At 37.5% G+C, this 27,551-nt stretch overlaps 1 protein-coding gene across 11 annotated transcripts in view; it reads right to left on the bottom strand.

Annotated features, from left to right (window-relative positions):
* The window catches only part of RBMS3 (RNA binding motif single stranded interacting protein 3), a 711,391-nt gene that overhangs the window by 230,559 nt on the left and 453,281 nt on the right, over positions 1-27,551 (bottom strand). For all 11 annotated transcript variants that reach the window (XM_013057187.2, XM_013057186.2, XM_013057191.2 and 8 more), the window contains exon 7: positions 13,173-13,252. In XM_013057187.2, the coding sequence (XP_012912641.1) occupies positions 13,173-13,252 (80 nt within the window). The remainder of the gene's footprint in view (positions 1-13,172; positions 13,253-27,551) is intronic.

Genomic DNA, 27,551 nt, shown 5'->3' with positions numbered 1-27,551 from the left:
TTTTACTTTACTTTTTTTTTAAATTTTTTATTTTTTATAAACATATATTTTTATCCCCAGGGGTACAGGTCTGTGAATCACCAGGTTTACAAACTTCACAGCACTCACCAAAGCACATACCCTCCCCAATGTCCATAACCCTACCCCCCTTCTCCCAACCCCCCTCCCCCCAGCAACCCTCAATTTGTTTTGTGAGATTAAGAGTCACTTATGGTTTGTCTCCCTCCCGATTCCATCTTGTTTCATTGATTCTTCTTCTACCCACTTAAGCCCCCATGTTGCATCACCACTTCCTCATATAAATTTAAAATTTCTATTTTTATTCATTTGTTTATTTTTTTGTTTGTTTATTTATTTGAGAGAGAGAGAGAGAGCAAGAGAGCATGAGTAATGGGAGAGGAAGAGGGAGAAGCAGACTCCCCACTGAGCAGGGAGCCCAATGCCAGGCTGGATGCCAGGTCCTCTAGATCATGACCTGTGCCAAAGACAGACATTTAACAGACTGAGCCACCCCAGCACCCCTAGAGAATGCTTTTCTAAAGTCTTTCATATTAGGTTAAAAGAGGCAATAAGCTTAAGGAAATCATGATTTTCAGACTGTACAATTGAAGATAGTACCATTTCTTAAAAAAAAAAATAAAGATTTTATGTGAACACTGATCATAAACAGTGTTCAATTAGTTACATGTTAGTATTTACAATATTATAATAACTCTTATTATATTAGCATTATTATTTACTACACTTAGCAAACCTGGAAGCCTCTATTTGAGATGCTTCCTATCCAGTGACTAGGACTCGATGGTACAGTCCAGCTGTAAGGTGAGTGGCATAGGAAATTAGCAGTGACCAAAGAAGTGACATAGAATAGCTCTTATTTTTATTTTTTTCTTAGAGAGTGCATGCACACATGCTTCAGCAGGATGAGGAAAAACCAAGGGAGAGGGAGAGAGAGAAACCATGCCCAGTGTTAGACCCATGTCAGGCTCGATCTCATGACCTGAGCCGAAATCACGAGTCAGGCACTAAACGACTGAGCCACCCAGGTGCCCCCAGAATGGCTCTTATAAGAACTCCCATGTCATATCTGTATTTAGCCCTGTGGCTCATAGGTACTAGTCTTCCTGACCTTCCTAAATCCTGGCAGACTCACATGACACTCACAAATTATAGTCCCATTCCCACAGTCTCAGCACAACATACATGCTGTGGATAGATATAATTGCAATAAAACATTCACATATCCTGTCAAACTATATTCTGCATAATATTTGCTAATGAGATGATAATGTGGATGTTCAGAAGAATATGCACTGTTTCTGTATTTGAAAAATAAAAAAAACCTTCACGATAGTTTAAGGTATCTGCCTGCTTATTTCCAAAAACAAACAAACAAACAAACAAAAAATACAGTAGTGTAACTTGTATGATAGTAAATTTTTTAAATTTTTCCACTTAAAGTAATTTTCTAGAACACATCTAGGTTTTCCAAATAAGATCAGGAGGATGAGAGGATATTTTAAATGTCTTCTTTACCCTGGCTACCTTCCTTAATTCTTCTAATTCTGAGAAGATAAAAGGGCTTGATTCTGAAATTCTGCTTTATATTAGTGGCATTCAAAGTTATTGTGTTTGTTGGTTTGACTGCTTTTTTGTCTCAGAAACTCTTTACACTCTTAAAAATTATTGAACACCCCAAAGAGCTTCTGTTTACACAGGTTATATCTAATGATATTTATCATTTCAAAATTTATTTTAAAATAACAATAATAAACCCATCATATGTTAAGTGACAAGTTTTTATTTAAAAAAATTCAAAAACAAAATAAATAAAGACAAGAATGGCCTTGTCTCAGATTTTTGCAAATCCTTGTAATTTCAGGTTTAATAGAAGACAGCTGGACTTTCATATCTGCTTCTGCATTCAATCTGTTGCCATATAACACATCATGTAGCTTCTGGGAAACTCTACTCCACACTCATGAGAGAACCAGAGCCAAAAAGGCAAATAATGTTTCAGTATTAGGAAAATGTTTTGGTCTTGTAGACCACTGGAAAGGAACACCATAGGTCTTTGGGACCACAGTTTAGCTCAAACAACCGATGCCATCTTAAAGCAACTGCACATAAAATAGGTTAGTTTCAATATTTGGCTTTAATGCTTTTATATTTTAAGAACAAATGTATTAAGGCCCCATTATCTTTTTTTTTTTTTAATTTATTTTCAGTGTAACAGTATTCATTGTTTATGCACCACACCCAGTGCTCCATGCAATCCGTGCCCTCTCCAATATCCACCACCTGGTTCCCCCAACCTCCCACACCCTGCCCCTTCAAAACCCTCAGATTGTTTCTCAGAGTCGATAGTCTCTCATGGTTCACCGAACTTCTTTCAAGATATGTCCCCATTAGCTTTTACATTGGTACAATTTTGATTCTTTTGAATAGAACTTTATAAAGGTATATTATGATTAGTAAAATCATATTAACAACCAGTGGTCTACTTACTCACAGGACATATGACTGTAATTCTGTCTAACCTGTCCATGCTTTTTCCAGAGAAGTCCATTACTTATGAATAGCTGCTACCTTACTTAGAGTATGTCTAGTGTGCCTATCTTCTGGAAAGTCTGGGAAGCTTTGGAGATAGTGTAGGTCATACTCTGGTGTTTTCTCCAGGAGCAAAAGAACTGGGGTATAGATACTCTACTGCCAGTCAAGCATTGCTTAAAGGCTGCCTAACCAGAAAACTGTAAATTCCTAGGTATTTCTGATTCTCACTGCATGCAGTAAATGGGCTCCTACAACCAGAAGGCAGTCCACTTAGAAAAAGAGTGGGGTGCTGGCTGAAGGACATTCACTAAGCACCCTGGGAGAGCTAACACCTGCTCCAATAACAAACAATTAGAAATCAACTTAAATTGTTGGCTCTATTTACTTTAAGTCATTTCAGTGACTCAGTACAACTGTTTAATAAAACTTCTGGTCCAAAATAAGTCAAGAGAAAAAGGTTATGTTTTCACATTAACAGCTTGCCCAATCTTACTGTAGGTCTGCAATACAACTTTGGCTGAGAAATACATTTTTGTAAATGTATTTCACTGAAAGTCTTCTTAGTGGTTTAAATAACAAGGATTATCTATATATTTTTGTTAACCCATAATAAGAATCCATTCACTTCCCTGGATTTTTACTTGTGTCTCACAACTAAGTTTTCTTATGGGATTCAACCATTAACAGCTTCAGGATACTCTTTATTTTGGGGGAGAATGAGTTGGAGTAGAAGCACCATCTAACGCTTTAGATATAATTATCTAAAACTTACAGCTGATATCAACTATATAACTCTATGATCTCTTCTAAGCTATAATAATCTTTCAATAACAAGAACTCTTGAAACCAAGTATTCAGGTTGAGACCTAAGAGATACATATTTGTTTGAATTTAGATTTACAACTGATTTTTTTTGGCATATTTTATGGAACCAGATGGTTTGAATTAATATTTGATCTCTTTGGATCAAAATAATGTATTCTGAGATCTAAGCACCCACCCCCAAAGACTCTCTTTTAAGATGTCCAACAGTCTTCCATTCTAATATATCCTTATAAGAAGTTACAAAGAAATTTTAAAGTCAAAATAATTAACAAGATATTTTATTTTCCTGTTTAACATATAAGCAACCCAAATAATACAAAGAAGATTAAAAATAGGAGAAACTAAAAAAGTCCTCCAGAGGCTGTTTAGTGATTTAATTCAGAAATGGTGTGCATGATATTCAGTTTAAACAAGTTCTGTATTAATGTGGTAGTTTTCTGTTGTTGCTAACAAGTTAAAAAAAAAAAAACTTAGGTAATAAAACAACACAAATTAATGATCTTAGAGTTCTATAGGCTGGAAGTACTACACAGATCCCACTGGTCTACAATCATGATGTCAACAGGGCTGAGTTCCTTTACAAAAGCTTTAGGGGAGAATTCAATTCCTTGTCTTTTCAGCTTCCAGAGGCCACCCACATTCCTTCATTTTCAAGGCCACCAATGTGGATCAAGTCCCTCTCATATCTCATATCTGATCTCTTCTCCCCTTTGCTTCCACTTTTTTTTTTTTTTAAGACTTTATTATTTATTTGACACAGAGAGAGAGAGAACAGCAGGGGGAGGGCAGAGGAAAAAGCAGACTCTCCACTGAGCAGGGAACCTGATGTGGGACTCAATCCCAGCACCCATGGCCCCCAGGCAGAAAGCAGCTGCTTAACTGACTGAGCCATCCAGAGGCCCTGATCGCTTATACTTTTAAGGACCCTTGTGATTACATGAGGCTCACTTAGATAATCCAGAATAATTACACTACTTTAAGGTCAGTTTAACAGCAAGCTTAATTCTTCTTGGCCATAGAAACTAACATATTAATACGTAGTGGGGAGTAAACAGAGATATTTGGGGAGAGGGAACATTATTCTGTATTTTACAAGTAGTTATTTACTTATTTAACAAATAATTATCTGTGAGAGGCATTGGTTAGACACTTGAAACATAAAGAACAAGGTGCAATTCTTGCATCGAGAGAGTTCATAGGCTAATTGTTTAAGGGTAAAGGGAAAGACAAATATCAAAGTCCCTCTGCAGAAAATGTATAATCTAATGGGATGAATGTGCCTTTGAAATATATAAAGACTGAAAATATCATAAGCATACCAATTTCCTATGAAGGATTTTTTTTTTCTGGCAAAAAACTAAAATAACAGTTAATGAACTGATTCACCATTTAGAGGCATAAAGAGCTAAGAATCAGAGGAAATAGTATTAAGATAAACAAATGATACCTTGTTCAGATCTTGCCTAATGAGTGTTTTCATTTATATTTTTCTTAAAATATTTTCTTAAATTTTGCAGACTTCTCATTCTAAAAATTAGATTGTAAATAATGGGTTATGGGCATGACAGGCTTCTGGATGGGACCACAGTGGCAAGCATTTAATTCAGGATACCATCCATTTATCCAAAATTTGTTTAAAACACATTTTTAAATCAACACTATTAAATGAGATTCTAGATTTAGAAATGGACTTAATTATTCAGAGCTTGGTTTCTATGACTTATGTCTTAATTGGCCTTAGGCCTTTTTGCTTGCTAATAGGACTCATTCCGATGGACACCAAATGGCTTAACTACTCATTAGGGGTGCTGACAGAAGGCAAAGCCCAACATCATCTCAGAAATAAAATTAAAGTTTTATAATTTATTTTGTAAGCTTTTACTGTGAAATCATCAATGCAGAGATTTTTGAAGACCGAAATGGATTATTTTAGAAGGAATAGATGGAGATGGTTTGTGATTTCGGAGATAGAGAGAAAACCTCTTTATCCTTCCTCTCTATTCCATGAAATTACAATTGCTTTTTAAAAATCAGGTTCGGGAGCCAGGTGGCAACTTCAGACAAATTCTGCTACCACTCATTGGTGCTTATACATAATTACAGAAAATACATGGCCAGTAAAGCATATTGACCATATCATATTGATTAAATGCTTTAGATTTTCTAAAAACTATGTTATAGTAGAAATAATAAGCCAATGTAGTACTTCCTCTAGGCAGGGTGAAGCAACATTATGCCAAAGGGACAAAAGCATAGAATAACAGCTCCTTTTTTCTGCTTATTCTCAAGATATTCACTTTTCTTTTTTCTTTTCTTTTTTTTTTTTATATGAAGAAGAGCAAAAAGAAAAAGGGGCGGGGCATCCTTGGAGTCCTGGGATCGAGCCCCCCATTGGGCTCTCTGCTCAGTGCCTGCCTCTGCCTGCCTCTGTGATCTCTCTCTCTCTCTGTGTCAAATAAATAAATAAAATCTTTCAAAAAATAAACAAAAGTGGGAAGAGTGATTCTTCTCAATTCTTTAATAATAATAATAATAATGATTAAAAAGAAAGAAAGAAAGAAAGAAAGAAAGAAAGAAAGAAAGAAAAAGAAAAAGGAAAGGGGCAAAAGGCCAGCATGGTAAAAGTGCCTAACTGGATCCAGTGGCAAAAAGTTCAGACCAAGACCTAATTTCAATTTAACTTAGGCATTTGCTATGTCAGAACACAGAATTCCTCATTGCACTGCCCAAAGATGAGTTCTTTAAAGAAATAACTTTTGAGCGCCAGGATAACAACTGGAAAGCAGTCTAAGGGGAAAAAAAGCTTTTCAAAAAATAACTAGAATCTTTCTCAAAGTACGTTTCCTTTTCTTGTGAATATTTAGTGTTCTCTCTGTATATTTAGCTATACACATATGAACCTTTGCAAACTATTAAGAATAGATTTGAAGATTTATCTGAACGTTTTCTTCCAAGTTTGTTGATGCACAGGAATTTTGTATCAACCATATACTCTCAGGAAGTTCATTAGGACAAATACAAGTAGGAGGGTGATTCAGTTCAAGGGAGTGCACATCAATTCCGAAAAACATTGCTAACAATCTACAGAGTTGAGCAATAGTTCTTGAAGTAGGAAAACTGGAAAAACAAAAACAAAAGCAAACACGAAAACAAAGCCTGCTCTAGGAAACTCAGAATCAAATAAATAAACAAAAAATCACCTCAGCACTGCTTACATTTTCCCACCTGCTTCTGTAAAGATTAAAACTTCAGAGAAAATCAAGGGAAGTATCAGATTGAGTAAAGAAATCTCCAGTGTTGTTCAAAACTTCCAACAGTCTAATCCAAAGTCTCCAAATGTCCCGCTAAAATTCATTTCCATTCCTCTTAAGCCAACTACAGCCATTCCCTCTTTGGACCTCATTATCAACATCCACCACTCCACATTCATTCAGGACCAAAACCTCATAAGTCCTACTCTGTGGCCATAATTTTCTGTGCTTACATCCCACCTTCACTTTGCTGCTGGCATTATGACTACTCCCCAGTTTCCCTTCCCTCCCCAATTTCAACAACCATCCACCTCTTTATGTCCTTACTCGTTCTAAGGTTAGCCATGTCACTGGTGGCATTTTTGTCTTTATCTTCTTCCATACTTCTCTTGCCAAATTCAAATTCTGACCACCGTATATCTACTACCACTAATATTAATCTTTATCATCCCAAATATGCAGTTCATAAGTGCTGCTGTTAAAAAAAAAAAAAGTCAAAAAAGCAATGTATTTGGTCTATGATATTCACTTCACCATGTAAGCTGAGTCGGCTTTCCTCTATGGTCAGAAATTTTAAATCAAAACAAAGTTACCCATCACGATTCTGGGAACACCCACCTTAACTTTGAGTTTCCCCAAATCAGAGCTTGGGATAAATTAGTTTAATTTGGAGCTGATGCCAGGAAGCAGATATTATAGAAAGAGAAAAGAAAGACAGGGAAGAAGGAAAAGCCAATAAAAGGTGCCTTCCCAAGCTTGTTTTTACCACTGTCGACAATCCTCTGAGAAATCTTGTCGAATGTGACTCAGAATTGTCTCTCCAAAGAATGAGAAGCTCAATTTTATCCATTGACTTCAATATTGCATTAATTAAAGGCCATCCCTAGAAGTGATAACTCTCCCAGAGTTTGCAGAAAACCCATGCTGGATTGTGTGAGCTTTTATAGATTTTGCTCTGAAGGAGATAAATAGAGAGATTCTGATGCTCCAGATGGGTACTTCCAGGATGAACAGAGCCTGCCCACTTCATCTGCAGCTGTAATCAGGTAAGAGGGAGGAGGTAGCATGTGGCACACAAGCCATTCCAATCATTTCTAACCTCCTGAAGATAGGATCCCCTGTACCTTCTCTGTCAGGCTTCTCATTTTCCAGATTTAGAAATTTAATTATCTTGGTTCCCCCCCCCAATCAGAAACCAACTCATATTTTTCACAGTATCAACTGTGGCTCCACAGGAAGTTTGAGAAATGATTGACCTAGCCAATGTCCATAGAATTCACACAGATTCTAAGACTCTATTGACTATGAAATTGCCAGACTACTCCATGAAGTTCACTAATAACATTCCAACAGTGTTTCATCATGAAGCAACATGTATTTGGTACCTTGAAATAATCAAGAAGGCATAACTAACATTAAAAATGAGAGACTTCACAGAAAGTAGCTCCTAAATATTGCAAAAATCCTCTTATAAATGAGAAATCTAAACTAACACTCAGTTGGGGATTGTAGTGTTTACCAAGTTTCTTATGCAAATGATGTTTTAGTTTCCCAAAGATGAGAAGCTCAGGGTTAGGCAATGCCTCAACCAAGTAAAACCATAAAAGAATATATTTTTGCTAAGCTGTACACCATAACACTTTTCTATTTGTTTCTTTATACTCAACAACAACATTTGTTACATTTGTGGACTTAATAGACAAGTATCACTGGGTAATCACTGATTGTGAGGGACCGCAACACTGTCCACTGATAAGAATTTGTATACTATTGCCAAATATTCAGAATTTTGTACCATGTCTTTAATTGAATATGAATGTCATTTAAGTACTTTCTGATCTTTTACTCTGGGAAAAGTTCGAATGTAAACAACATTTCTTTTCATGTTCTTTAAAGAATTACCAGACTTTAAATATTTTTCCTTGCATACTCCCACAAAATATAATATATATCCCACAATCATACACATTTTATTTACATAAACACACTATAGAAAGATTATATGTCAAAGCATCAATAAGGCAAAAAATTTTATTCTACCTATTAGAAAAATATGATTCTTCTATCACTCACTTAGTTGTCTAAATTGCTGTTGATCACAGATTTGTTAAAATTAAAAACATCTCAAAATTTGGTGAGCTCTTTCCCTACACTTCCCTACTTTTTTGAAGTTCAACTGGGATTAGATATAATTACCTCAAGAGAAAGAAAATCATACCTCAAGTGGGTTATTCCATTTTCTTCTGGAAAGACTGCTCCATTGATAGGAAAATGTGTTTACAGGCAAAAGTCTAGTTTGGAGCAAAATGTGATTTATTTTTCTACAAACTAGCCTGCACGATCCATTCATCAATACACGTCCTTATACGTGGAGGCCTTTTCTACATGGTACATCACTCTGCTCAGGGGGCTCTTTGGAAGTGAACCTTTCAAGTTCATGCCCTACAGATCTCTAAAGTGTCTGGGAACTTACCCTTTGCTTCTGCCAGAGATTTGAAAATGAAATGCTTTGGGGCTGTACAACATTGCTGTGCAATTCATTATGGGACAATGAAATGACTGGGGTTAGGCAGGCAAGCAACTAATGATCCTTCATTTTGTCCAGAAAACATCAAGATCGATATGTAGGACATGCAACATTTATGGAACACTGTGTTTTCTCTTTCCCTCTAAGGGAGGGAGAAAATACTAGATGATCGCTTTCTGCAGATGGCTACATGATTGACGCTGGCCTCTCCTTCCCACCTGCTAGTAGAAACATAGCTGCCCAATCCCATATCATATATACCAGAATTCAAATAACTTTATTTTTTTGGCATGTATATTTGAGCTTCATTGATCCAGGTAACCAAAGTCTGGGGACAGTGTTACAACCCAGAGTGAAAAGAACTAGTTCTGGAGGCTCTAATACACATTAACAATCCATGATATATTCTTAAAATTAGATCTTTTATATGAACAAAAAGGAGGAGCCCAGGAAAGCATGAACCAAAAGAAGATATCTACAAAGTTTTTTTTCCAACGCACATCATCTGTCAGCAGGAATCAAGATTAAATACCACCCTGAATCATTTTTAATGAATAAATTGTTGCTAGACTAACAAATTGGAATGGAAGCAACAACTTAAATGTGGTCAATGTTACATGTCCTTGTAGATATCCTTAACTATAATGTTTTTCAAATTTGAAATTCAAAGCAATGCCAAAGTTTTGGGTTGAATTAGATCTTTTGCTAATTCTTGTATAGAAATGAAACAGTAGGGGATTTGGGAACTAGATGATCATCTCAGGGAAATAATTATCTTTGCATCTTCTTTAAGAGAAATCATTTGTCAAAAGTGACAGAAACCAAAATGGCATTGTATTTGCCCAGTGACATGTGCACATTCCCCCCAAGTCATCCCTAAATGGAGAAATAAAGAAAGCAAATTTGGTACCAATTGTTCCCTACTTGCTTAGAGTAAGATAAAAGCAGGGTCTAGTGTAAGATGATTGACTTAACATGCAATCGTTTCTAAGGCTTACAGCCTGAGACTCTCTGGTCTGGATCATTGTGAGGCCATCAATCACATGACCTTAAAACATTGTATTGAAAAATCAATGTGATTTCCAAAAAATTGCAAACTTCTGAATTCAAAGATGCTGGATCTTGATAATATAGAACACTGAGATTTTTATAATTTTTTGAATTCTATTTTAATTGTAGGGGCATCAGATCAATTATTGTTGGTTTTAATTAGTATACTCACAAGCAAGGATATATATCTCTAAAGCTACATTAGGATTGAAAAAGTTAAGAAGTTGGTCATTTCTTTTGAAAATATCAAAGGAATCACTTCCAATTTGCTATTAGGGCCTATAGTGACATCCCACTTGCAGTCTTCAACTTGGAATAGAAAATTGGATTAAGAAATGAGTATTTGAAAACATTTCAATCAACTACAGTAAATAAGCACAGGGGACCAATAAGGGCAAAAAACATACACTCATATTTGACCATATCCATTCTGACTTTGTGAATCAGCCTAACGAGCGTGCTTTACTACTTCACTTAACCAAAATACCCACATTTTGCATTATAGCCTTTTTTTATTCTGTATCAAACTTCAATATTAAAGATGAAATACTTTCTGTTAACATTTGAAACTTTTACTAAACCATTTGACTTCCACTGCATAAATAAGCAAATTCAATTAATAATGATGATCAATATTGTGTATCTAATTTTACTACATTGAGTGCAAAGCTCAGAAGCATAAACTTGTATCTCTTAAGAGTTACAAGTTTATGAGCATAATTATTTTGCCTCTTGTGTTCCCATGAGATAAAAGTGAGTGAAAAACTCATAACCAGGTTCTTTCTATTCACAATGTTTCCATTGGGTGTAGCTATGATATTAGACAGGTTGATATCACAGCCTGTGTTTTCAGGAAGAATGCCCAGACATTTGGGGATTTATAGGGACTTTCTTTGTCTTTAGCATTAAATTGTATTAGTCAGCTATGTTCTGTGGGGGAAAACCAAATAGTACAGTTTCAAATCAAGTCAAGAAGGATTTTAATGTCTTTTTATGAAAATGAAGAAATCTTAAAAAAAAAAAAAACCCTGAGAGGTATTTTAACTTCAATCAACAATAATTTCTACATAATTTGTTCATTCTTAATTTATTTATATATAACCATCTAATTCACACCCAGTTTGGATGCCTGGATGCCTTCTATATAGACAGGCATCCATTGGATAAAATGGGATAAATAAGGGAGAATCCTCTAACAATTCAACCCCTTTATTCAATGATAGGTCTGAGCAGAGTGTCTTAAAGTGTCTTTTATGCTGAAAGAAAAAAAAAATAAGTATTTCTCCTAAAATTCAAGGGCAGCTTACATGCTGAGATGAAAACTGCTAACTCTTCTTAACAACACCATATGTCTCCAATTGGATCATAATGCAGTCAGTTCTCAAGGGAACATTACGCATGGAAGCTAACCAAATTGAGGCACAGGCGTCAATGTCTGTGTGCTCTCTGATTAACCAGGAGATGCTACTTTGGATTTTCCTGATCATCTAAGTGAGCGTCTGAAGGGCCTTTCTCCTTTCCCAACACCCTCCCCAGATGAACCAGTCCTAAAAGGATCCTGACCCCTCTACATTAATATTTCTCTTTTTTGTTCAGATTTCCTCTTCTAGGTAGCCTCAATACATTTTAAGGAACTGAAATAGTCAACCCCTGAACTCTCTAACCATGTGTTTTAAATAGCAGATGCATTACATAGCAAACACAATGGAAGTCCAGCTTTAAAGAATCAAAAGGAAAATATAAGACTGAAGAAGTCACATTTTTCCCCTGAGTCACTGAAAATGAAAGAGCAACCAACAAACCAATATGGATTAGTCAGACATTTCTTTATCCACTCATTATAATTCTTCCTTTTTAGCATTCCATTCAATCTCAAATATTTTTATTCATGAGTAAGATATATTTTTAAATCTACTCACTTAATATTAAACTCTTGCCATATATACTACTACCAAATTAATAGCAAGTTGAGGCATTGCAGCTTAAGTCCAGACACATGTGATATATTCAATTCTTTATGTTGAATGTAATTTTTAATAGTATAAAGTTATATCATCTATGATATGTATAAAAGCTTAAGGATTTTGCTTTGGGAAATGTGAAATGTCCTCGGAGAGTAAGATCGGTGCTTCTCAAAATGTTTCTAATGAGTAGACAGTTTACAAAAAAAAAAAGAAAGAAAGAAATCAATATGTCAGGAACTGATATTTTTAAAAAATATATAAAATTATGCATTCAGATTTCATGGTAACATAAAATTGCTAAAAAAGTTTCTAAATGCAAAAAAAAGTTCTAAATGCTTCTCACTCTCGTACAGAGAGTACTCTTCTTCTGATGGACTGGTAAGAAATGTTTGGAAACTTGCATCAATCAGTGTATTTCACTGTGTCTATCACTGTTTAGAGAGAAACATTATAAAATAGAAATCAAGGGGTGCCTGGGTGACTCAGTTGGTTAAGTGACTGCCTTCAGCTCAGGTCATGATCCCAGAGTCCTGGGATCGAGTCCCACATCAGGCTCTCTGCTCCATGGAGAGTTGGCTTCTCCCTCTGACCTCTCCTCTCATGCTCTCTCACTCTGTCTCTCTCTCGAATAAATAAAATAAAATAAAATAAAGAAAGAAATTTATAAAAAAATAAATAAAATAGAAATCAAGATACCAACGTTAATGATAGGAGTCATGAACTTCCTTCACTTGAAACGAATTTTAAACTATTCTTTGCTATTTCTCTTCCAGTTCACTTCAGGCAATCAGTAGCAGAGAGTCAAAAGAAAGGCCAAAGAATCATCAAGAAGATTTTGGTTATTTTGAGAGAGATGAATTGCTACATATTATTTAAAAAGACACAATTACAAAAGCAATGTTTTCGTTCCCAGTGACCAACCGAGGGCTTTACCAAGTACTCATTTAAACAATAGCAACAAACCTAGACATAAATGAATGATTACTTAATGGCATTTCTTACCTGGGATGCCTGGTGGTGTTTTCAGATATTTTCCATTAAAATGTTGAATGACCACTTCACATTTTTCAGTAGACTCCATTCTGGAAAAAGAGGTAAACAGGAGATCATATACTTTCATAAGGCCATGCATATTCAGGAAAAGTAAATAAAAATGAAAAGAAAAATAGGAAAACCACAGAAAAGCTTGATTTTAGAATTCCACGAGACTTGTCAACTCTTGCCATGACCACCATGATCAGAATATCATGAACTCACCACTGCTGAGAGTATGTAGTATTTACTGCATTGGAAGTTGCCTATATGGACGGCTCTGTGCTGATTCCTCTCCCAGAAGAAATACTGAGGCATTATCTTATTTAATCCACCGAACAATATCTGGTATTTGAAACTGCTCAATAAATACCTGTTGAACATCTGAGTTAGCGAAGTTGAAAGGTAGGTCTTGTTGCTCTTCGGATCAAGGGCTCTGAGGCTTAATATAACAGTGTTGTCATCAACACCTCAACACTTTTATTGAAAACTCACTGGGTGAAGATACAAAAGGGAATATATTTGGGGCCCCAAATGTGAGAGAGAACATAAATACATAAACCTCAAGTCCTGTGAACTTTCTTCCCTTTGAATTCTTGAAATCCTCTCTTTTTTCATACTAAACATCCATATTCCTAAACTAGGTTTCTTGGGCCAAATTTTGACATCTCACTTGCAAGCTAATGAACGAACATTTTGAACTATACCATCATAATGTCAACATTAGCACTGTCACCCTATCCTAAGTAGACTAGTATTGGCAACATTTTCTGAATAATTAACTATAGCAGGGCTTTATTATTTTATAACATTGGCTGGGGAAGATAAAAATTAAAGGGCTGATTCCGATGAAAGGAAATTAAGTCCCCCAAACAGTACACTAGAGGCAAATACAAATTTTAAAAAACAGCTCACACACATATGAAAGAATGTGTACTAAATGTGTGAAATTTGTCTAAAAGGCAAAGTATAATTTTGGATTTTCTGCTGTGTTATTAATATGAGCTTCCTTGGAATGGAGTCTTATAACTCAAATTATAAAACTTCCCTATACCTAAGTCTTAAGTGTTTTTTCAGGAGCCTATTACATGCAGAAGAAATAAGATAAGGGAAAATATGTAAACAAATGCCAAATAAGTTAAACATTTATTACAACTACAGGAATTCAGATGTGAGAGGAATTCCAGGAACCAAGGAAACACTGAGAAGTAGGCACAGGACACCAGAAGGGCCCTTAGAGAAGTCATTAGGGCAGGGGACTGACCTGACCCTGTGTCCTTTGAGAGGTGGGTGAGGTGAGCAGAATACTGTGCTTGTGTGGAAGGTTTACAGGGTTTGGTGATACTCTTGAAGGTAAGCTGAGAGATGCAGACGAGGCCACCTGAATTATCAGGTTGAGAAATTCAAGGTGGTATCAGAAGCGTGTTCCAAGAGGGGGCGGGCATCATTATTTTCTGACTCGATTTAAAACAAAACAAAACAAAAAAATTATCTTTTCTGAGGTACATTTCTATGAGGCATGGGATGGAGGCACATTTTTTTGTATAGAGATACAGATAAATGGCAAATCTTTACCCAGTAAAACTGAGACCGGTGCAGAACAAGGAAGCCACAGATTTAGAATAAGTCTGGTGGCTTAAAATCTGTTGGCACCACCGTGAAATTCTTCATGATTTTCTAACAAGGGGTCCTGTATTTTTAACTTGCACTGGGTTCCACTAATTATGTCACTGGTCCTGCTATGACAAGAAAGTGTAGGAACCCAACAACTCATTATTCATTTATCAGATGGCTCAATGGATTCACATAGGTGTTATTTTGAAGAACATGCAAAGAATGAATTGATTTTATGTCCAAATGTGGGGGGGGGAGAACAACCAAACCTCTTTAAGCTTAATAACATATAATTTTAACAAATATAAATAAAAACAAAGAGAGCATTTTGTTCACTGCTTAATCACAAGTGCCTGCAAATGAAGATACTTGGGTAAGAAAGGCAAGATGAACCTTTCTCCATTCCAAACACCGAGGAATAGCAAAGTACAACTTTCTTAACTCCTTTGAGTTTTTCTTTTTGTGGAATCTTTTACAGTAAGTCTTCCATCCTGTTGTTATTATAATTATTATTACTTTTTTTTTGAAGTAAGAAACTTACATTTCTAGGAACAAAAGAATTCTAATTCTGTTCTTTCTGTCTTCCCACAGGATCTACTATCTATCGTCTCTTAGGGACAATAACCTACCCTCTTACCAGAGACATGAATGGGAGAGGAAATGTAAGCCCTTAATTACTACAGATGTTACTTTATGGAATTTTTATTCCAGGAGAGCTACAGAATGAAAAGCTTATGCCCCAGAGCCCCCTCCTTATTCAATCTCTCTCTGGATACTCATCTAGATAAAAGGCAGTTAAGAATCTGAAGCTTGCTTGCAAGAGTCCTACAAATCAGATCCTTTCTCTTTGTCTTGGAAGCCTAAAACCAGATTGGTGTGTGTGTGTGTGTGTGTGTGTGTGTGTGTGTCTGTGTTCGCACGTTCTTGTTGATTCTATATAACAGAATCTCTGTATTTGAGGAAATACAGAAGCTAAAGTAGAAAATCAGGTGGCTCCCCCACTCCACCCACCTGAAATATGTTTGCACTGGATTGAAAGCCTCAAGTCTTCCCTCTTGGATGCTAAGTATGATCATCTTTCCTGGAGACTATTTTACAGTCCTATCAAGCCGGATGGGGGCTGTTTCTAGTAACGCGAAGACAGGCATAGATGGTTCACTTTGCTTCGTTCAGATTTAACTGAGTGCATGTTGGCAGCGAGCCTTCAGAGACTCTCGTCTAAGAAAGAATAAACGCAATGAAAGTCTGTTTTCTGTAGCTGCCGGCGCTTCGTGTCAAACCCTGTTATGCTGCACCGCCCGGCAGTGACAATTTCATTTCAATACACGGGGCACCCTGTAACAAGGCAACGCAGTCGCCGCAGAGGCGACGACAGAGGAGGCACCAAGGGAAAGGCTCAAGGTTCCTCACGCATTTTGTGTGGAACCGGAACAAAAGTGAGACAGGAGCTCTGGGGGGAAAGAAACGGCATTTGAATGGCCACCTTCGGAAGAATGTGCCCATTCTCTTCTCAGGTTCCACAATTAACGCTTTGACATGGCTGCTCAAGCTATCTGCAATCTGGCCCACGCTTCGGTTGAAACTGACACTAGCATTATCAAGTGAGTCTGAAAAGGCGGCAGGCCAGACAAAGCTGCCTTTGCATGTCCCTTTCAGACGGGCCACTGAATCACTACAACCACATCTATTCTTCCCAGGCGGTACCTGAACCCCCTCGAGTACCTCGGGACAGCTTGTGTGCCAGGCCAACCATTCACCCCAAGATACATTAATTAGGTTCTTACAAGGCTCCAATCATTGTATAAAGCTTCAGGGTTTTCTGTTAGGTCTGATGTTTAAATATAAATACACATTAAAGGTCTCGTTTGACATTCTTTCTTGTCTCAGTGCCTAGGAACCTGGCTTCAGTCATTCAAAACAAACCACAGAATTGTGATTAAAAAAATAATAATAATTTTTTTTTTTTTTTTTTTACACCAGTTCCTAAGGGGAGCCAGTTTCACAGCCAATACAATTCCCACAGGCAAGTTACATCAGAGGAGAGTTTGATCCAATATTAGTAGAATGTTCTGGGTCAGGACTTAACACAGATGTGGAAAAGATTTTTCCAAAACCTTCTGCAGCCTACCTATCTCAGCTTAATAGAGAATCTCTCAGTTTATGATCTCAAGGCAGTAAGCATTATTAGCCGTATATTTAAAACCAATCCACTTTGCCATTTATTTGGTTAATTAGAGGTTTCCGCTATTGTGAAATTTTTGTGGTTTTGCAATCCCGGGCTCTGTACAAATTATTGGCAATTTAGCGTATCCAACGTTGCGAGCCAGCCTTCCATTTAAATCCGGTTAGAGTTACACAAAGGGGCAACATTAACAGATTTTTAGAAGTACTAAAGGGTTTATTCCTTCTGAGATTTTGAAAATAAATTCCATCATTTACTTCTTACTTTATCGTAATGGAGAGAACAGTTGAGTCCCCGGAACAAAGATGAGTGAATGAACTGAACTTTCTTCTTAGTCTTTACAGGTTGTTTTCTCTCTGCCCGGTGCTTGACATTCTTAGGATATAAGTATCAGCAGCACCCAATAATGAAGCCCAGCTGCCTTTCTGCCATCCTCCTTTGCCAAAACCCAGACATTGAGGTGGGGTCTTACTCGGGAGTACAACGCATTCTTTTTCAGGAAACGAAACTATGGACGATATTTAACTAACAAAAACCTACTCCAGAGTTTTAGAATCACATAATTTCAGCACTAGAAATAGCCCGAGATATCAACTTCAAAATCATACAGATGAAGAAACAAACACTAATTGCCTTCCCTAGAGACTAGTCAGTGGAGGGACCTGGAATAGAATGTTTGTCTCTTGACCCTCAATTCAGATAGATTAGCTGGAAAAGAGGGAGTTCCATTGCTGGCCTCCCACCATCCCCCCCGATTTCCTGTACTCATCTCTTGTAAAGTGTTTTGAGGCTGGATAGATCATGCTCTCTCCATTCTAGTTCCATCTCTAATAACCAAAGCAGTTGTTCTCAAAAACAGAGATATACCTTCAACTGATGTGACTAAAAGGGCACTTGACCTCCATGGTGCTCTTTCCAAAAATCTATACATTATAGGGATCCTATTATGAGAAAAACATCAAATATACCCAACTCTGGAGACATTCCCCAGTTTACCTGGCTAATGCCACTCAGGAAAAACAAGGAAAGTCTGAGAAACAGTTGCAAATCGTAACAGACTGATGACACATGACAACTAAATACAAAAACGGCACTCTGGGTTAGATTCTGGAATAGAAAAAGCATATCAGTGGAAAAGTTGGTGAAATCCAAATAAAGTCTGGAGTTTAGTTAATAATAATGTATCAATGTCAGTTTCTTAATTTTTTTTTTTTTTTTAAAGAGAGCACAAGTAGGCAGAGAGGCAAGTAGAGAAAGAGGGGGAAGCAGACTCCCCGCTTAATCAGAGAGCCTGATGCAGGGCTCGATCCCAGGACCCTGAGATCATGACCTGAGCTGAAGGCAAAGGCTTAACCCACTGAGCCACCCAGGTGCCCCCAGTTTCTTAATTTTGACATGTACACCACGGTGTTATAAAATGTTAACAAATGGCATGGTATATACGGGAACTCTTTATTACCTCTGTAACGTCTCTATTAAATTAACCTTATTCCAAAATAAAATGTTTATTTTAAAGTAACTGTACATTAGCTTTGCATAGTGGCAGTATCGTAGCTTATCTGAGGAGCAATTATTGCTAATTAAAATAACTATACATTAAAATGATCAGGAAACTATTTTTAAAAATACCAATGTCTGGGCCTCAGCCCAGGAGATTTTAATTTAACTGCTTTGGCATGAAGTCCAGGCACCAATTTTTCAAAGCTACCCAGGTGATTCCAGTGTGCAGCCAAGGTTGAAAACCACTGTTCTGGAGCTCCTGTCACATGTCCCAAACTAGAAATTATGGGCTGAATCCAGCCTTCAGGTAGAAAGTTTTGTTTGGCCTACAAAGGGGTTTTTACAGAATCTGAAATGGTTGTCAACATTTAAATATTGGGAGATTTCACATAAAAATCTGGATTTCTGATTCCTCTTGAAAGCTGATATGGTCTGATCCATGTTTTCTGCATGGTATAATAAAAATAAATTCAGTCTTTGTCCCTGGTTTCTGATACAGAACTCCTAAAACCCATGATATTTCCTGAGTGAAAGTAGTGTCCTTTGTTACTTATAATAAGACCTTTTTGACCATATCTGAGTTTATGTTAATGAGGCAACTCAAGAAGGGAGGCCTGGAGAGGGCTATTCACCACAAAGGCCAAATGATTGGAAGTTTGGAGCTTCAGCCCCACCCATCACCTCTGGGGATGGGAAAGAGGCTGAAGATTGATCTCAATCACCAACGGCCAGTAAATGAATCAACCATGCCTATGCAATAAAACCTCCATAATAACCACTAAACAAAACAGTTCAGAGAGCTTCTACGTTGGTGAACACACTGATTTGCCAATTTTCCGGGAGGGTGGCATGCCCACGGAGGACAGAGATGCTCTAGGTCACTCCTTATACCCTGTATCTTGCCCTCTGCAACTCTTCTGGCCATTCCTGAGTTGTATCTTTCGTAATATACTAGTAAACATAAGAAAATTGTTTTCATGAGTCCTGTGGATTGTTCTAGTGACTCAGCAAATCTGATGGGGTTAAGGAATGGTGAGTAGTTCCCACCATTTGGGGCTGGTTTCTGAATGGGAACAGTCTTGTGGGACTGAGCCCTCAAACCTGTGAGGTCTGTTGATAACCCTACATAGTGTTAGAATTGAACTGAATAATGGGACACCGAGTTGGTGTCATAATTGGAGAACTGATGTAGAAAAACAATATGTATCTATTGTTAGAAAACCCCACACTTTCGGTTTTAGAAGTGGTAGCATCATAGCAACCATGACCTGAAGTTAAACAGTTGCTTCCTTTAAACCGAACTGGTTTGTCATCACTCCTACCATCCTGTATCAATTGCCAATGCTAAGGTAAAGTAGTAGATGCTTAGTTATCATTAACCTTGCACTATATTTTCTTTCCTTTTCTCTTCTCTCTCTCTTTTTTTTTTTTTAATTAGTGAAGTCAAGGGGAAAGAAAAATAAGTCAATTTACCCATGTGTTTTCTGGTATTTTCTGTTTACTCTTCTATATGTCTTCTCTGCTATATGCTTCAAAGAACGGTTTATGAACTCTGTCCTCTTAGCTCTTTTATCTGATAGTTTTTCATTGGATTCAGCCACAGGAGTAAAGAGAAATTTGACCAGTTCCTCCTCCTTCTCTCTTGCCCTTGGCGCTGCCACTCTGGCTGGGACTGTATCTCTCCCTGTCTTCAGTACTCCAGGCAGCCTTTTCCACAGCTCTGGGTATCACTGGCTCTGGGAGCACTCTTCCATCTACCTTCAGCTGTCTTGGGGTGGTAAAACTTCCTTCTGCTGGTCATCTCTCGGTATCTCCACATCCTTGGTCAGTTCCCTTCACTCTACCCACACTTTTCTTAAATCCTGCTTTATTCTAGTCTCTTCAGCTGAATCATGTGGGGTGAAATTCTGTTTGCAGCCAGCATGCTGATGGCTCTGCCGTAAAACTATCAAGTCTGGAGGGACAAAATTACCCTGGAGGCTGTGTGTTTGAAGGAAAAGGCAAGAAACAAACAAACAAACAATGGTTTCTTTTACACCAGTCTGGGAACTACTTGATACTTAGATTATCTGCCTACCTTCAGTTGACATCATAACCAAAATCTGGGCTTTAAAACCATAGACTAAAGTTTTCAAAAGGAGTTCTGGTGAAGAAATGGAAGAAAATTAAATTAAAAACATTAAAATAGAGATAAAGGAGGAATCAATAAGTATAGAATGTTCAGAACTATAATAATCCTACCATTAAGTGCCACTGGAATTCATTACCACTTTTAATCAATCTCTTTGTGTTACAGGCACATTTAACTCCTAGCTATTATTATATATTACATCTCTTTTCTTTCCTTTATGAATAGTAACCTCACCCCTTATTCTGGTTCTCAAATATGCCAAAGTTGTCCCCATCTTGAATCTCTGCCTGCCTTTTCCTTTTGCCAGGATTCCCTATCCATTTCCACCACAAGATGTATCTCAGCCTAAATGCTCTCTCTTCAGAGAACTTGCCTATTCTTGACTTCCAGCCTCTCATTCTGCCATGGTCTCTAATGTACCCCTATGTTTTATTTTGCTTTTATAGCCCTTCAATTATTTTATGTGGATTATTTTATATTATTTTATATTTTCTTATTTGTTTGGTTACAATTTTTGTCTCCCCAGTCTAGTACAATGTCAGATACTTTTCTCCTGTGTACCCCTCTGCAATACTGTATCTTAGCAATTACTGGCATCTTATAGTTCCCAAGACATACTTATTGGGTGACATGGACAAACGAACAAACACATGGTACATAGCAGAAAAGGAGGCTCAGAGAGTTTTATACTTTGTCCAAGAACACAGATAGGAGATGCAGAAGTAAGATGCAAGCTATGTTATTTCTGACCCAGAAAGCCATGTTCATAACCACACAGAGTGAGTGGATGAGATGATCCAACTTACAGAAAGCTGAGACTATAGGAAAGATACTAAAAAAGACTCACACTTGTGAGTTCAAATGACATTTCCCAGTCTTTCTTCTTTTTTGGTGGGAAACAGGCAACCTACTTCACATTCCCACAGCCTTCAGATGGCCCAAGAGCCCCCATCATGGTTTGTGCTTATAGCCAGTACAAGGCAAAGAAATTGTACAGGTCCTGAGTACATTTACTCTTTCCAACCTCGAGGTAACAAAGTTCTCCAATTTCAGCTTTACACGAGTAAATAATATTCAGAACTCCCCTCTCATCCTACAGAGGATGATCTTTGCGATCTGGTCATTTCAATGATACAATGATAAAATAATAAATTATATGTTTCCCTCCTTCTCTTAGTTTTTATAAAGCCATGTATAGAGCAAGATGTGCGTCCAGAACATCTCAAAATGATAGATTACTTGGTGCAATTTAAGCCATTTGTTTGATTGGTTGACTGGTTGGCTCATTGCTTGGTTGGTTGGTTTGGGTCTTGAACCCCAGGCTCCAAATACATGGAAAAGAAAGCAGAATGTTCTGCCATACCTCTAGCCATGATCATGACTTACTGATGGTGAAAGAAAGAAACATTGTGCAGAAACAGATCAAGATAAATGAAGAAACGCAGAAAACAAGAACAAAGATCCAGAAGCTGAAGGATGGACCAAGAGTCTACTTTCCAGTAGATCACGTTTGATGGTAATTGGCTGAGTAATTAAGACTACTGAACGGAGTAACAGCCATTATTCTCTTCAGTCTCAACAAACACTGTAATCTCTCTCTGTGCAAATACAGCTGCAATTTGGAGATGACTAATCACTAAATTACATTTTAGAGATTTTCTTTGTTCACATTTGATTTCCTAGTTCCATGTAAGTTTGAGGTAGAAACAGCAAAACAGTTACCAAGACAGCAAGGGGTGGAGGGATTTTTAAAACAAATACTCCATCAGATCAGTAAATATGATTGAAACATGTCCCAAACAATGACAATTACGCAAGTGTGATAGTCATTTTAAAGGGTCATATATTTGCCTGCAAGAGAAGCACTGGTATTTGCCTTATAATTTTTTTTTTAAATTCTTATATTTTGATTATGCTGATCCTGAGTCAAAGTTCATTGTATTTCAGGGGGGGAGAAGATTGGGAGCAAGAAGCATCAGGCAGTAGAAAGTAAATCATAAAATTTTAAAGATATTCGACACTAATAAAAGAAAACACAAAAAGTATTTTAACCTGCTATTTATACTGATTTTTAATAATCAGGCTGGTATTTGTCTATCTATAACCACAATTATTATTATTACTATTTTTACTTCACAAAAAGAAAGAACTGTAACTTTTTAATTGGAAAACGTGTTCATTCATTAGGGCGAGATAGAACACAGGGCTGCCCATATGTTAAAAGTCATTCAAACAAAATTCCATGAGAATCAAATTAAGAGTACTGAGGAGGGGTGAAAAATACTACAAAATACAAAGGTCTCTGTGCTCAGCGGTCTCTCACGCTCTTTAGCTCACCAGGGGACAGTAAATGCATTTCTTAAAGAGGTTCTATGTTCCCAGATGTTGAAGCTGGATTAATTGTGAATGTTTACCCCCCATCCCTTCTGCATTTCAGGTCATTCTTTACCGGCCTCACATAACACTCTTTCAATGTGATTTTTGTTAGACAAATGGTCTCATGTTACTGGGAATGGGAAATGGATAACATGAACACACAGTCATGTCCGTCCGGCCTCAGGCTGATTTATGCTCTGATCCTCACCCTGGAAGGCAAGGTAGTCTGTTGGCACCAGCTAGCTCTGCAATAGTGGGTCTGACTTGTCTGACTGTCAGCATTCCCACCATAAACTTCTGTTTTTAGAGGTTTATGACTTGGCTATAAAATGCTGCCTAGAGGGCGGTGGATCTTATAAATTGTTTTAAGTTACAAGAGACTAAAGAAAAAAAAACATAAAAAATAAAATAAAATGTCTGTAATTTCAGATATATCTGGTGCTTCTGGAATTTGAAAAGCCTGTAATTGTGCTACCTGTGCACCCTACTGGCATTCAAATCTATGCTTTGAAGTTCAGCGTTTTAAATATAAAATGAAGATACTACCTTTACTTTGAAGAGATGGTTATCAAAGGAGATTAATGTATAGCTTGCGAGTAAAATAATAATGGGGGGTTTATTTCTAGTTAAAGAATTTTAGAATATCTTGCATATGAACCAAGGACTATATCTGGTGATTAGAACTGACCAATGGTAATATTTAAAACAAAGTCTGCTGGGGCACCTGGTGGCTCAGTCAGTTAAGCGACCAATTCTTGGTTTCAGCTCAGGTCACGATCTCAGGGTCCTGTGCTCAGTGTACAGTCTGCTTGAGATTCCCTCCTTCTCCCTCAGCCCCTCACCCTGCTCATGTTCTCTCTCTCAAATAAAATAATGAATAAGTAAATAAAATCTTTAAAATGAAGCTTGATAAAACATATATTCAGGTTAAAAAAATTGAGAGAGCCATAAGTTCAAGAGATGGATACGATTTACCGGGCACAATTATAGGCCGACTGTTCTCCCAGTCAAATAAGCATTTAGTTTTTTTGTTTGTTTGTTTGTTTGTTTTTAAAGATTTTATTTATTTATTTGACAGAGAGAGATCACAAGCAGGCAGAGAGGCAGGCAGAGAGAGAGGAGGAAGCAGGCTCCCTGCTGAGCAGAGAGCCCAATGTGGGGCTCAATCCCAGGTCCCTGAGATCATGACCCGAGCTGAAGGCAGTGGCCCAACCACTGAGCCACCCAGGCGCCCCAAGCATTTGGTTTTAATAACGCCTGTGGCACTGTGAACTTTTTGATGAAGAAATAATTTGTAAATCAATAATAGTTGAACTGATGTGACTGGTAATCCTCTGAAACCCCAGGACACCCTTCTCAGAACTGGCTTATCTTTACCATCAGATGCTACCACCCTGCCCAGTTATAGTCAAAAACAAACAAAAACAAAAACAAAGCACTCGAAGTGATTTCATTTGTTCATCATCAAAAATTTACTGAAGATCAGTAATATGTCAGATGATATTCTAGGTGCTGGGATAGACATGAAAAAGAACAAGACACCATCCCTACACTTGAAGACTAGGACAGGAGATGTATTTATGATCAGTACATTTGACAAAGTGGAAGAGTGTGATCGAGGTGTCAACTAGAATCAGCTCCATCAGGAAAAATTTCTAAGAATGAAAGCCAACAATCGGAAATTTTATAAGCCTTCCAGATGATTTGAGAATTAAGCCCTAATGCCCTGAGGCAATGCTTCTCAAGGTTTAGGAAGCATGAGAGTCACCTAGAGTGCTTGATAAAGTACAGATCCCTGTACCTCATCCACCCCCACCATTGCTGTCTCAGTTGGTACAGGACTCCAAAATGGCATTTCTAACACTTTCCCAAGCAATGCTGAGGTTTCTGTCCTGGAAATTACACTTTGAGAACCGCTGTCCCAAGGCAACCTTTGTACATAATCCATTAACTTCTCTCACTAGCTACACGCTGTCCTGGGAAGAAGTGGGAAGACTGTCCCTCAAGTCATCTTCATTCTGTAGTTCAGAGGGAGAGCTCCAAATGGGAAAGGCTGAACAACAGGAAAAGGGTGGTTTTTATAAAAAAGGAAAACTGTATAAAAGTTAATTTGTGAAAGATTGAGTTTGTTAAGATGCAGCCATGGTGGTTTGAGAAAAGCAGAGCAAATGTCCAAGTGCAAGGAGAGAGGAATTTGGGCCAACCCAATGATGTATGATAGAACTAAAGTTATTTTTTCACATCATCAAGTTAGGTAAATCATGTGGGATCCTGCTTCTTGGAATTTCAGGTCTAAAAAACAAGAAAAATGAAATCCTGGTTCTTCATCAGCTTCTTAGTTTTTTACAAAAGAGGCAGATTCATGTTTTCTTTTGATTTCTTAGGCCTAAGAAATTGACTTGAACCTATGTTTTCCTTTTCAATCCACATGCTACTTTCTGAAATTGGAAAATAACATGATTTAGAGTATGGAGACTGAAGTTTTAGTATTGGAATGTGACTGATAATTCCTATTCTAAGTTAAGAGTTTTAAAAAGCCATTCCTTGGAGCTTAGTCATTCAGGAACTTCATGGAAAGGTAATTATGTTAACTACCATCCACCTATCCATCCTCTCAACAGTGAAAAGGAAATACCAGTAAGGAAATGTATAATCCGGTGGGTAAAGACATACATTAAATAGTGAATTCATTATGATTTTGATAGATCTTATTTGGAGAAAAACAAACAAACAAACAAACAAAAAAAAAAAAAAAAACTTTGACAGGAGTTGTAATGAGACCATCTAACTTTGAAGGCTAGAGATAGAGGTCACAAAAGGGTTTTTTGAAGAAAGGACATTTAAGCCAATACCTGAAGGATAAGTAAGCAGAAGCCAGAGTAAGAGTCATGAAAAGTGTAACAGTCAGGAAGGGCTTCTTGTGCCCAGGATAAGAGACAGGAAGACAGAAGGCCCAGAAGGTGAATGGTGTCAGGGATAATGATGTCAGGGATAATGTTGTCCAGGTTGGTAAATCCAATCATTTGGACCATATTGAGAGATATAAACAGGTCCCTGACATGATCAGATTTGTATTTTTTTTAATCTTTTATTTTTTTAAAGACTATTTATTTAAGGGAAACAGAGATAGTGAGAGAGAGCACAAGCAGGGGGAGGAGCAGAAGGAGAGGGAGAAGGAGACTCCCCACTGAGCAGGGAGCCCGATGTGGGGCTAGATACCAGGACCCTGGGATCATGACCTGAACCGAAGGCAGACGCTTAACTGACTGAGCCACTCAGGCGCCCCCGATTTTACTTTAAAGAATCATTGATAGTTTCCATATGCAAAATGCACTAAAAGAGGGAGGCCGCATTCAGAGCAGACATAAAATAATAATTTAAAATCCCCACTCTTCCTCAGTTCTTAAAGGAAAAAAAAGCACTATAGGATTTACTCTTTCATAACATCATATGTGATGATTATAGTGTTGTCTCTTACAATGTGCATTACTTGGTTCTGCACCAAGAAGAATATTCTTCATTTTAAGCAAACTGAAAGTGTATAGGGAAGACAGAATTAAGGGAACTGAATAGCCCGATTTCTGTGTCAGAAGCTGAATTGTGTCTCTACCACAACAAATTCCTATGTTGAAGTCCTAGCCCCCAGTACTTCATAATGTGACTGTATATGGAGATAGGGCCTAATATGGGTGGGTCCTCAACCAATCTGACTGATGTCCTTTAAATTTTTTTTTTAAGATTGTTTATTTATTTCTTTGAGGGAGATGGAGCATGTGTGGGAGAGAGAACAGGACGGTGGGGTGAGGTAGAGGGAGAGCGTGAAGAAAACTGTCTGTTGAGCAGGGAGCCTGATAGCATAGAGCATCAGTTCCAGGACCCTGGGATCATGACCTGAGCTGAAGGCAGATGCTAAACTGACTGAGTAACCCCAGTGCCCCTGATGTCCTCCAATTCTTTTTTTAATTTAAGTTGATTTATTTAAATAATCTCTATAGCTAATGTAGGGCTTGAACTCATGACCCTGAGATCAAGAGTCACATACTCTTCTGACTGAGCAAGCCAGGTGCTCCAAGACTTATAGCCTTTTAGAAATTAGAGAGTAAGACAGAGACAGAGAGGGAAGACCATGTGAAGATACAGGGAAAACAATGTCATCTACAAGACAAGGAGAGAAGCCTCAGAGGAAACCAAACCTACTAACACCATCATCTTGGACTTCCAGCTTCTAGAACTCTGAGAAAATAAATTTTTGTCATTTAATCCACCCAGTCTGTTGTATTCTGTTACAACAGCCCTAGCAAATTACCATATCTGTATCAAAAGCCCTTTGCCTGAAAAAGCAAATAAAGAAAGATCACCATAGATCTTAGAAAATGTTTTGTCTTGATAAAGTTGAAATATGTTCATTTCTCAGTGGGAGTACAAATGAAGGAGAGACTAATATGTTAGAGAGAGTTTTGGGGTGGGGGTCAAGAAGTGAGAGAAGGACCAGAAGGATGTGTGTTGTTCATTTCAGTGAACTCCCACACTGACCAGCCCTCTCCCA

The sequence above is a fragment of the Mustela putorius genome, unplaced genomic scaffold (genome assembly GCF_011764305.1).
Source record: "Mustela putorius furo isolate JIRA1106 unplaced genomic scaffold, ASM1176430v1.1 tig00003834_pilon_pilon_pilon, whole genome shotgun sequence".
In the NCBI taxonomy this organism is placed as follows: Eukaryota; Metazoa; Chordata; class Mammalia; order Carnivora; family Mustelidae; genus Mustela; species Mustela putorius.
Note: the sequence above shows the minus strand (reverse complement) of the source record. Positions and strands in the feature narration are given on the sequence as shown.